General features: G+C 39.4%; 1 protein-coding gene across 5 annotated transcripts in view; it reads left to right on the forward strand.

Annotated features, from left to right (window-relative positions):
- The window catches only part of Col25a1 (collagen type XXV alpha 1 chain), a 514,093-nt gene that overhangs the window by 492,942 nt on the left and 8,241 nt on the right, over nucleotides 1-12,910 (forward strand). For 2 of the 5 annotated variants that reach the window (XM_008843537.3, XM_008843526.2), the window contains 4 exons: nucleotides 5,197-5,250; nucleotides 6,931-6,957; nucleotides 7,914-7,967; nucleotides 12,030-12,107. In XM_008843537.3, the coding sequence (XP_008841759.1) occupies nucleotides 5,197-5,250; nucleotides 6,931-6,957; nucleotides 7,914-7,967; nucleotides 12,030-12,107 (213 nt within the window). Of the gene's footprint in view, nucleotides 1-5,196; nucleotides 5,251-6,930; nucleotides 6,958-7,913; nucleotides 7,968-11,481; nucleotides 11,569-12,029; nucleotides 12,108-12,910 lie in introns of all 5 variants that reach the window. The other 3 variants (XM_029568691.1, XM_008843531.3, XM_029568696.1) reach the window with 3 other exon arrangements.

The following is a 12,910-nucleotide window of genomic DNA, read 5'->3' on the forward strand; positions in this document are numbered from 1 at the left end:
AAGATATTTTCATTGGGCTTTCATTCAGAAAGTTGAACTCAATGGGCCTAAAATTTCCAGAGCTACATATTCTGGTTGATAATCTTTAATACAAAGCTACTGTATTCACTCAGAGTAAGTTACAATGTTTTTCCAAAGGAAATCACAGAACCTAAGCTTTCTTCTCCACACAGTTACCCATGCTCTCATTTTTTAAAGCTAAAGAATGGCCTGTTTTTCTTTAGCCATAAGGAAATAATTTCAGTGCATTATAAAACAAAAACCTTTCACTAACCTCACTCTTGCTGGCCTATGTTTCCATATCCTTAGGAGGAAAAAAAGGTAGACACTCAGAGGAGAGAGAAATATCTGACACACAGACGAGCTGCTGCATCAGCGGTGGTCATGTGTCTGCAGCTTCTTCTCCCCCTCTCTATTTTTCTCCCATATTTTCTTTCCTTTACATTGGAAAACTCAAAAGTGTGTGTGTGTGTGTGTGTGTGTGTGTGTGTGTGTGTAGAATTGGGTCATCAATTTCCCCACCATGCAGAGATAACGTATTGCTAAAAGTGCAGGCATCACAATGTTGGCATGCTTCACTGCACAAGATTGTGGTCTTTTTTAAATGGCAGTTTTCATCAGTCTTGGGTAATTTGCTTTAAAAAAGAAGACCAGATAGTAATTTATTTGACATGCCTTTTAATTCCCTAGTCCTGTGTTCTGTAAAATAAAGTCATTTATGCAATAAATGCTTATCAAATCTAACAGCATCCTTCTGGTATGGAGGAAACAGTATTTCGACTGCAGAAAGCCTCCTTTGGTAATTGCTCCGATACACTGAGTAATACCATTATAATTGACTCATCATTACATTGACTTTTAATGATTACAATTATATACTCAATATATAAATGATATTGCAGAGGAAGCAGCTATGTTCATTGATCTAGAAGAGCTTGTAATGTAATTTCAAGGAAAGAATATATGAAAGAAATATATATGCATGGACAAGGGAAAGACCAATCATAAGGTGAAGCGAAGTGAAGTGAAGAGTTCCAGAAAGAAATGAGTCTTAAAGAACATATAATCAGAACCCACTATTACATTACTTCTAAAATCAAACCAATAACTTCAGATAAACATCCTCATTAAACATATTTCAGAGCTATAAGTGCCCTGCTGCTGATACAGATTCATTTACAAGCACTGTTTGAAGAAACCCAGTCCCTGTCCTAAAACTGGAGCCACAAAGCTCAGGCAGTCTTTTGGCAGAATGCCCTGGGGCTCAAGAGGGTTTGCTGTTTGGTAAATCAGCTGCTACTTCCGATAGCTCCACAGTGTCACAAGAGTATCAGGTCTCAGCACTGGAGCAGAATTAACCAGAAGAGCAAGTGCTGGGAGTTTTGGAAGGCATAGTTGAAGTCAGGTGCACACACTGTGAAGTGTCACACTCGGATCCACTAGCATGTTGACCATCTTAACTGGATCTGTGTCAGTGTGCTCCAAGTTCCCTCACACAAAGTGCTAAGCTGGAGTGTACTGTCTCAAAGTTAATTGAGGTGCCATATGGAGCTCTAACAGAAGTTTCTGATTTTAAGCAGTAAGAATGGACAAAAGCAGGCATTCTAGAATATTTCTTCTGTGCTGATATGTGGTGAAAGAGCCCGAATGAAATTCAATGAAGCCTAAAAGAAATGAAGCATTTCACAGGAACTATGACTCCGTATTTCTCAAGTATGTGACTGGCAGCATTAGCAGGCAGCTCTCCAAGCACCTCACACTCCCCATCTTCCACTCTGCTGGCCGTCAGGTAGAAGGCAAGGCACTGAAACCAGCCAAGAGCCCCCCCTTTGACTTGTTACATCAAACAACACATTTCTTTCTTCTTCAAGCCATTTTGAGTTTGGATCCATCCCTCAGAGCCAAAAGCAAGCTAATGGATTCATCTTGAATGCTGATTCTTCATCTGGCCTTGTAACTCCTTCAGCGTTCTGTAGTGCTCTGAGTTTGAGAGGTTCAAAAGTTCTTTTGGAGCCACTTCTTCCAGGAGAGGAAGCTACACATTAAACTCTCTGTGTTAGTATTTCGTTCCTGAGCGTGTCCAAGATGTGATTATTAGGATACTGTTGGCTCTGAGGGACAGCCCCAAATCCAAAGTGGCTTGAAGGAAAAAGAAATAATTTCATGCAACAAAAAAGTCAAAGAAGGAGGTCTAGGCTTTGCCTCAGTGCCCTGTACCCTACCCAGGCAAACTCCTGGCTGTGGATTCAGGTGTCACCCAGGGAGGCGTGTACAGAGAACAGAGCTCTCCCGCAAGGAGACAGGAGTTCTTAATGGGGAGGTCCCTTGCAGAGCTCCCAGATGTGTGTCCCCAACACCTCATTGGCCAGCGCTGGCTCATAGGTCCACTTCTGAATCAGTTGCTGGCTGGAGAAATGGAACTTCTCTGTTAGCTTAAAGTATTGATTGGGAGTGGGCTGGTCCAGAGAGAAGTTCCACAGACAAATGTTTTAGTGACCACTTTGTTCAAATAAATTACAGTGTGCTCATTTTAAAAACAAAAGACAGCCAAGTTTCTCAGTGGAAGAGAGGAAGAGACCCCAGTCTAACGTGCAATTTATTTCAAGTTAGACCTATTCCAGCTTCTCTGAGCCCTGCCTCTCTCTCTAGCTCTAACCCTAGCTCCAAATTAATCCCAGCACTCAGGAGGCAGAGGCAGGTGGATCTCTGTGAGTTCGAGGCCAGCCTGGTCTCCATAGCGAATCCAGGCCAGCTGGGGGCTACAGGGAGACCCTGTCTCAAAAAGACCAAAAAAAAAAAAATTACAAATAACACTGCCAAGTCCATTTGAAAAGAATTGATTTTAAATAGCATTCTTAAGAATTTTTTAAATTTTAAAAGAAATGTTATGTGTATGAGTATTTTGTGTACATGTATGTAAGTGTGCCGCATGTAGGAATTACCCATGGAGGCCAAAAAGGGTATCAGATCCCCCTGGAACTGGAGTTAAGGGAAGTTGTTAGCGGCCATGTGGGTCCTGGGAACCAAACCCAGGTCCTCTGGGAAAGCAGCCAGTGTTCTTAACTTCTGAGCCATCCCTCTAGCCCCTAAACTATCCTATCATTCAGAACACCTGTTGTTTGCCACCATTTAATTTCGTGTATTATCCCGCTTAGTCTTCAGAACAAGTCTTGAAGAATATGTTTCATGATTTTATTTTATAACTGATATAATGCAGGCACAGAAAGATGAGAAAATGCCAGAGGTAGAATTTAAAATTAAATGTATTTCATTTGAGGTCTGGCTACTGAACTGAGGGCAGTTACTGTTATATTATTAGCAAATACAGAGTGACAAGAAGCTCAAATTGCCCTAATTTCACCTGCATTGTCTGTGCCTCATTGCCGACAATGTTCATTAGTTTTACCAGCTACTTAAATTTAAGGAAAAATACTAATAGCAAGTGATCTGAAATTCACTCACATGGAAATCTTGAGAACAGAGAAATAAAAGTGTATCCCATTCCTTTGCACACAGAGTTTTCAGGGAACTTGGCTTTTACCCATGAGAAAAAAAAATTGACTAAAATTTAAGCTCCTCTAAGAAGTATAATAAAAGAAGATAGCATTTTCCATGGGGATATTTGTGTAAATGTCACCATTGCCCATGAAGTTTTCGTGCTAAATGCTAACAAACTTTTAATCTGGAAACAGCAGCAGATGAAAACAGTTGAAGACTCTTATTAGAAAATTATTTCTACTCATGGACCACCTCCAGTAACACTCTTCACAAGCCTTCAAGATTGTCATTTAAGGATCTGGAGAGATGGCTCTTCAGAGAATCCCCAGACAGAACTGTCTATAATTACAGTTCCATTTGATCCAATGCCCTCTTCTGGCATCTGCAGGCATTGCATGTATGTGATGCACTTACATACATATAGACAAAATACTCATACACATAAAATACAAATAAATAATTTTTAGAAAGACTATCATTTAGGGGCTGGAGAGATGACTTGGAGGTTAAGAGCACTGACTACTTTTGCAGAGGACCTGGGTCCTATTTCCAGCACCCACATGGCAGCTATGAATTGTCCTTAACTCCAGTTCCAGGGGAATCTGAAGCCCTCTTCTGACCTCCGCCACATTGCACGACACAGGTGCACTCACATACATGTAGGCGATACACTCATACACATAAAATAAAAATAACAAAATAATATTTTTAAAAGACTATCATTTAAGCTGCAGCAAATGTAACCCTAACCCTATTAAACAGGCACTTGGAGAGAGGGTGGTGAAGGTAACATATGTCTCCCACCAAGCAGTCAGTGAAGGCATAAAAGATTTTAAGTCTTCTTTTTCAAAAGGGAAACAAAATGTGTATAACATTATATGGCTTGGCATGATTAATTTATTCAACTAGTATTTGCTGATGTGCTGAACATTATTCTATACCATGGCTGCTGGGAACAAAAGCTAGAGATCTTGGAGTACCAATGTGCATGTTCTAGTGAGGGCAGCAGACAGTCAACAGTAGTAAGGTCTGTGTGTCTCTCAGAGTGCAAGGGCCAAGAATAAAGTACAGTCAGGTAAAAGGAAAGGATGGACAAAGAAGGCCTTCTCCAAGGAGATACTTGATTTTTTTTAATTTTTGCTTTTAAAAAAGTGATATAAGCTAAGTGGCCCTAATCCAAAAATTCAAAATCTGAACCACTCAAAAATCCAAAACTTTTTGAGACAGGGTTTGACTCTATATTTGTGACTATCCTGGAATTCACTATAGATAGATAAATGATAGATAGATAGATAGATAGATAGATAGATAGATGATAGATAGATAATAGATAGATAGATAGATAGATAGATAGATAGATATCTAGATAGATAGGCAAGATAGATATCCGAGATCCTGGAATTCACTATAGATAGATAGATGATAGATAGATAAATAGATAGATAGATAGATAGATAGATAGATAGATATCTAGATAGATAGGCAAGATAGATATCTCAAGCCGAGATTCACAAAGACCTGCCTGCCCCTACCTCCTAAGTATTGGGCTTGTACATGTGGGCAGCCATGGCTTCTTCCTGCCCTTTTCAGAGGTCATCTAGTAAATGCACCATGGTAACAGAATAATACTTCAAATGGAGAGTTTCTACATGAGCTGTGTGGGAATGTATGATTTGAACTTTCTGCTTTTCATTTTAGGGAGAGAAAGGAGCTATGGGAGAGCCTGGACCCAGAGGGCCTTATGGCCTGCCTGTGAGTTCACTGACCTGTGAGGGGTTATAGCCATCAGCATGTTCCATGGCTGACCACTGGCACACTTAACCCTTCCCTTGTGGGCAGACTAATCCCATCAGAGGAGCAAAAGCAATCCATTGGTTGACTACAAATACAAATAATTCCCTACTCCTCACAGTCCCAGTAATTCCCCACTCCTCATACCCTCTCTGTGAGTACAGACACACCCAAGCGTGTCATGCAATTGTAACCAGAGCCTATGAGGTGAAAACACTAACTAGAAAGCTGCCTGTCAGATGACACTTTCCCATGCCATCTGACTGGACGCTCTTAACTGGCAATTCCTTGAGAGTTCACCAAAGCCAGAATCGGGTATAGACAGCTTCCTTCAGAACCTGCTTCATTCCTTATCTGTTCTCATAGATAATCTGATAAATAATCGTACTTGTAAAAATTATGTCCCAAATTAAATGGACGTTCACGATGGCAGTGTTTCTGACGTTTCTAAATTACTATGAGAAAAAATGATCTTCTGAACACAGAAAATTGTTAGTGTTCTGTCTTCAGAAAGTTCTTAATTATACAGAACCAAGTTGAGATCTCAAGTTCACTTCAAAACCTTTATCTTTGCTGCAATTATAATCAGTTCAATAGAGTAGGACTCCAGGTAGAAATGTTGCAATGTGGTCGTTAACCTCTCTGTACTTATCACGTGCTTTTTATGAACTCAAATAATAAACTTAAACCATAACTATTTCAATGATTTAAAAAGATGCTGATTTTGAGATAGATGTCAAAATTTAATTAAGGGAATCTAAGCAGTTGTTGGGAACTCAGAGTGGAGCCATATTCTGACACAATGTTATCACCATGGTAGTCCGCACCATGGGGGTGAATTTATCATCTTGGCATAACAGTCTTATGACCAACCCTTCTTTATTTGGAAATTATTCATCTATAAAGCTTTACTTTAGGGAAGCTGGAGAGATGGCTCAGTGGTTAAGAGCACTGGCTGCTCTTGCAGAGGACCCGGGTTCGATTCCCAGTACCCACATGGTGGCTAACACCCATCGGTAACTCCAGTTCCAGGGGATCCAATGCCCTCTTCTGGCCTCTGTGGGCTTTGCATGACCTGGGTGCACTTACATACATGCAGACAATGCTGTCATACACATAAAATAAAAATAAATTTTAAAAAAATTTTAAGGCTGACTTTAAACAGCATTTATGTTGTGGTACTCACACTCTCATATTTAAGGTGCGTAGCTGGCCAAATTCAAAGTATACTTACTGATAACAGCTTTACACTCTTCTCTCATGTGCATATTGACTTCTAAGCTATCGGACTGAAATAGCATTGACTCATATCTTCCAATAGTGTCAGTGTGTATTTTAACTAAACTAAACAGCTCTTGCTTTTGATTTCCCTTCTGAACTGGTAAGTTGGAGAACAAGAACTGAACTTCAGTAAAATTTAACACAATACATCATTTAAATTACTCACAACCCATAACCTCAACACTAACAGTCACTTTACTTGATTTACAGAAATTCACTTTACTAATCAAGAGTCTTCTTCACATTTTTAGCATAGTTGTTCTAATACTAGTGTTGCATGTCCACAGTAGCCTTAAATTAAACAAGAACCTATTCATGAAACTTAGGAACACTAATGTAGCTACTATGGTTCTTTGGCAGGGCAAAGATGGAGAGCCTGGTCTTGATGTAAGTAATCTGTACAGTAAACATCTTCTATTATGATAGATGCAATGGTCTCCATCATCAAGAACATTAAAAATACTTTGTATTTTGCCTGTGCATATAGCTATGCTTATAACTTATAAATACAAACATACACATATGTAGACAGCAATATAAAACACACTAGTATTTGTACGAGGTAAACAAAGGCAAACAGTAATTAGTATAAAATACACAGCTGATAATGGATAATGGTACTTCAACATGCTTCCCTAAGTTAAGGATCCCAGCATCAGCATGACCCACTTATGGAAAAAATATGTATCAAATTGGTCTACTTCTTACCCACTGTGCTTAGGAAATTTTTTTTTCTCAAAGATGTTATACAGTATTTTTTTCTTAGCATTAAGTCCCTCTATACATCTTCTCCTATGCTACAGTAATTCTATAGAAATATGAAAAGTGAATGTCTCTAAAAACAATCACTGCTTATCCTGTAGTGTGTGAGTAATGACCTTGTAAGAGTTTCTGTTCATACAGCACTTGTTACATTCAGGCAGCATTCTGGTACTTTGCATCCACCATCTCCTGTAACAGTCACAACAACTGTGTGATAAATAGCTATTAACCTCATTTTGCAGTCAGGGAACTAAAGGACAGAGAGGTAAGTGATTTGCCCAAACCCACACAAGACAGTAAACTTGCCAGTATTCAAACTAATATCTTCATAGCCTTTCCTTCTACGTTTCTTAGGAGGAAAAAGCCTGTTGTGCATAGATCATTGAAATGTTAGAAAAGTACTATTTCTAAGTATCATTTTTCTTTCAAAGTTTAAAAATTATTTGACTTGTCAGTCTTTATGTCTGAATTGAGACCAATGAAATCATGTGGTGGTGGTGGTGGTGGTGGTGGTACTGTTTTCAATATGATTTCAATATGCTTTTTCAATAGATATATTGGGTCTGCTTTTTATCCCCCAGGGCTTCCCTGGTCCTCGAGGCGAGAAAGGTGACCTAGGAGAAAAAGGAGAAAAGGTGACCTCCTCTCCCAGCATGCATCTTGAGTGTTTCTGCTAGTGCTTTGTGCCTTGCTGCTGAACCTGTGTGATTCCAAGCCTTTTCTGTCTCAGTCTTGTGTTCCAGTCACACACTGATGGTTGCTCTGAGAAATCAGGTCTTCAAAGAGGAGCAGCAAAGGCTCCGCAGCTAGAAATGAGGGCACCGCCCAGCGTAGGCGAAGGCCTCCAACCCCTATCAAAGCTGCCTTCTTTCAACTACCTGACACAAGTTTTTGAAAAATGTAATGTCAAGGAGTTTACAGTCTTTTTTTTTTCATAAAAGTAAAATCACATAGCACAAACCTACAGTGGTATTTTGGCAAAGCCCATCCACCCTGTGTGGTGTCTCATTATCTTCATGATATTCCTAAGAGAAAGACAGATAAATAATGTGCTTTATTGTTTTTTGTGTGTTCAAAGTTAGAAAACAAGCATTGTGACAGATAGGCCTCCATGTGTACACTACGCAGAGGTGAGGACTTCCATGTCTGATGTAGAGCCAATAGTTGCAGGGTTCTGAAATGAATGTTTGGTTATTTTATGACTTGGTGTTGATGTTCTGTCTTAGGACCATCAGCTCCATAGCTTCTAGGGGCCAATGTCAGGCAACACGATTTCATGACTAAGAAAAGTTTGGACTGTGACTTTTAAACATCATTTTTTCCATTTCTCTCTCTCTCTCTCTCTCTCTCTCTCTCTCTCTCTCACACACACACACACACACACACACACACACTCTTACTTGCTTGACTTTTTGATTCAATAGTAAATAAAAGTAGTTTTTACTTTGGGTGAAGCAAAAGGCACCAAAACCTCAATAATGAAAATCTCAAAGTAGCTGAACTTATACCTCACAATTCCCATTTAAGTCAGTTCTACTTCTTAGATCAATTCATGTCCTGATACACTTAACAATGCATTGTAAAACACAATAAATTCTCTTGAACTGTGAAATTTGTCACTGCTGTAACACAAGACCAAATGAGCTATGTCAAGGAAAGGCTATGAAGCCCCCTGTGTATGTTTTAAGTATGAATGGTTACTTAGCCTCCCATTTGTAAGAACGCATGCAATAGTCATCCCAGAGCACCACCATCATCAACAGCATCATATGTTGAACACCTGTGTAGCACCCTGAGGTTGGTACTAATATTTCCCCAGTTCACAGACAAGAAAACCACTGTGTATATGAATTCTGACTACAAATTATACATGTTTTGAAATAAGCTGTGCATGAATGCATTGAGCACAGGTAAATGTATTTTAAAGATTGTGTGTATTTGTTTTCTATTTACCTAATGGGTTGTATGAATCTAAAATCTTACTCAAGGAAAAATATATCATTATGTGGCACTCAATTTTATGATCTTTAAACAAGTTAGAAATTACCAGTGGTAGAGTCCTTGCATAGTACGTGCAAGACCTGGGCCCAGTCCCCAGCACTGCAAAGAAGAAGACAAGTCAGAGACAGAAGAAGAGAAATTTCCATTATTACAGCTTATGTATGAAAGCATAAAGTTCATAAAGCATCCACAGGAAAATGTCAATCACCCGTACAAAAATATTTCCATGATTAGAAGTTTCAAATTTAGGAAAATTAGATTCCAATGTGAATTCTTTATGTAACTCATTCTTTGCTATATAAAGGAGCAAAAATTAGCAAAAACTATCACACACTCCTATGCTCATACAATGACAGTTGATTTTGTAGTGCATGGATAAGCTCTTTGCATTTTAGAGCGATGTTGGTTAATAAGAACATTGACACATTATTCTTTGTAATATCTCTTTTCCATGAAAATCATAGCCTGTCACTTAAATATTAATGAAAAATTCCCATTGCCTAGCACAGCAACAGTCACATGACCACCCTGTTCCGTTGAGGTTAATCTAAGCTGATTGGCCAATTAAATAATGAATTCCAGTTTGCACTCAGCACACTTTCTTGAAGATGAGTCGACTGCCTTCAGACAGGGCAGAGCCCATCCAAACAAGTTTAAACCCATTTATGTCATAGCCTCGATGTTCCTTGCTAAGAAGAGTGTTGCTCATCTTCATGAATGAGCTCTTGCTTCTGAATACATCTTCCGTTTTACTTCCTAGCACACCTGCTCTCTTTTTACCCCGCCTTTCACGTCTTTGTCCTCAATCGTGATCAACTAAACCACACAAAATTTTTTTCCCTAGTTTTCAAGAAGCCCAAGTGTTTTTGATTCTCAGCCTTCTGCCGCAATCTTTTTGGCACACAGGAGATGAATAAGGAGGATCTTTGGCTTTTGCTGTGGGATGAATGTATTAATTCAAATGAGTATCTCATGCATTTCTGTTGTGTATGTTCTGTGCCCTTTCATTTTGAATATTCATGTTGTTTGCTTCAGAGATTATTCAGTTTTATTGCAACTGCTATCCAGATTGCAGAATGAATGCACTAGTTTGAGAATGTATCTGTATCGTCTTTTGTATTCTGCACAGCACCAACTCCTTGTCTATAAGTCTACAGATGTTTGTGTTAATGTGAAACAGCTGGGGCGCATTCCCTCCCTCCTCTCCTTTTGCCTCCTCTCTTTAATTCCTCCATCCTATGATCCATGCAGACTTCCCACAATCTGTACCTTGATTCCCAAATACTAATTTCCATGGCTACATTCCCACTATATGATTTTCCTGCCTACCTCATTTTTACTGAATCCAAACTGCTTTTCCTCTCTCCAACAGATTTTTTTTCTTGCTTTTTTTACAATGTGAGCTGGAAACTCATTTACCATTGTTAACAATAGGCATCAGATCAGTGAGAGATGGCATTGAAGAAGACCCCCTAGGTTTATAAATGTCTGCTTCGCCAATTGCCATTGCTGCCAAGTATTAGCACTCTGAACTTCTGTGTAACTGAATTATGTCAAATATTGACTATTGATTTTGTGAGGAAAATAAAGTTAAGAGCAATAGAGGCACATTTCAATATCTGAATATTTTTAATGAGAGCTACAAACTTCCAAAACGGAATTCCTTTGGAAAGGGTAGAAGCATGTTTCCTCTGATTCTGTATGGCTTTACAGGATCAGGAAAAAAGGGCAAGTCGGAAGGTCTTGACAATTGGATGATCCATTATCCCTCCTCCCAAACTTCACCTGCTGCTGGCTGGCTTCCGTACAGTTGGTACCTGTCGCCTTTGCCAGATCCACAGCACAAACCCCTAATCACAAGGGCTCTGACATTGTGACGGTCAGCATTGATGTGCTTGACTGATGAGTCAACCTTTTCATTCCTCTCCTTTTTTCTAGTTGAGTATCTGAAATAAAATTCTTTATCTTGCTGCCCAGAATACATTGTCACCCTTGAAGTTTGTTTTTTATAGTATCATGTCTTATCTAAATTAGAAAACAGTGGTAAATGCCCTTCCAGATTTTCCTCAGCTAAGCTCTCTTTTAAGTCACTTTTATCCCCTTCCCCCAAATAAAACCTGACTTTTATTCAAACCCTTGTATCCACAGGGGGAAAAGGGAAAGAAAGGCAAAAGGGGCCCTAAAGGGGAGAAAGGAGAACAGGGTGCTCCAGGATTAGATGCGCCCTGCCCGTTGGTATGTCTGACTCGTGGAACCATCTCCAGACGTCCTGTGTGAGGGATGAAATGGGAGAGGAGCAGGCCAGAGGGACCAGTAACAGCAGGTCCCCACTAGGCCATTTAACAAGGACCTTCAGAGAGGTGTTCAGAAGCATCTACTCAGGTTATGCTGATGTGCTCCACATCTTGTTTCTGGCTACTCACTCTGCCTGATTTCTTAACTCTCAAGCAGTGCTGGTTGACTAGAACTTGATTATAGATATGAAGAAGAGCCAGTGCCATCCCATACCCCCCAAAAGGGGTCCATTGCCTCCAGACATAGTCTTATCATGGGAATGAATGGGAAACTTTACCGGATGTTACTGTCCCTTCGGAGTCGCTCCTCTCCCAGCATTTTTTTCCTAGTTATTTCCTTAGCAGTTTTGCTTTCAGTGAATTCTTGTATTAGTAACATTATGAGTTAATCTTTACAAACAGGGATTCCGTGGCGTTAAGGGGGAAAAAGGGGAGCCAGGCCAGCCTGGCCTGGATGGGCTGGATGCCCCTTGCCAATTGGTACAGTATTTCTCTTCCTACATCCTGCATGCAGTTCCTACATATTGTTTACTATGTATTCATCTCTATCAGTGTAAAGTGGCCCTTTCTGGAGCAAACTTTACATGATAAACATACTACATGCATGTGCATGAGCAGGCTCCTCCCCACGCCTTGCGGGGGGAGAGTGCCAGCACGTGTTATCAACAAATGCAAATTAATCTTCTAACATTGTTCTCTACTGACATGACCATATCTGTGTTCCTTGGAATATTAATTTATTCAATAAATATTCAAAGATTATTTTTCACTTATTTGATGCAAAGGCATTGCTAGGCCAGAACTTTTGGGGTTTACCCAATTTATTTTTTTTTGTTTTTTGCTCAAAGAAATAAAGGTATTTTTGTCTTTTCTATTATAGTTTTATTGGGTAATAAATAAAGCCAGACCTACATAATGACGCTTCTGTGGTAAAGAGTTAACCAATTCGATGGAATGTTGTTAAGAGACCATAGGGAGAAAAATCCAATTCCCCTGAGCTCTTAAAGATGATAATAGACTGCAGCCCAAACCCTCTTCTGTGTCACATAACCTTTTCAATTTAATGGTCTCTCCTTTTGAAACTCACTCTCCTAAGTAGATGAAACCCCCTTATCTCCACTGGCATGAACTCAAAATCCTCCTTATACTAAAATCTAAAATGCTACTGGTTGATCCTTCTCCTGTACCAATCTGGCACTACCAGTTTTTCCCAAATGTTTTATAGAGCTTTATCAAAGATTTTTTTTAATTATATTTAAAAAGATAGTGTAATCATATTTTCT

The sequence above is a fragment of the Nannospalax galili genome, unplaced genomic scaffold (genome assembly GCF_000622305.1).
Source record: "Nannospalax galili isolate Female #2095 unplaced genomic scaffold, S.galili_v1.0 scaffold571, whole genome shotgun sequence".
Classification (NCBI taxonomy): Eukaryota; Metazoa; Chordata; class Mammalia; order Rodentia; family Spalacidae; genus Nannospalax; species Nannospalax galili.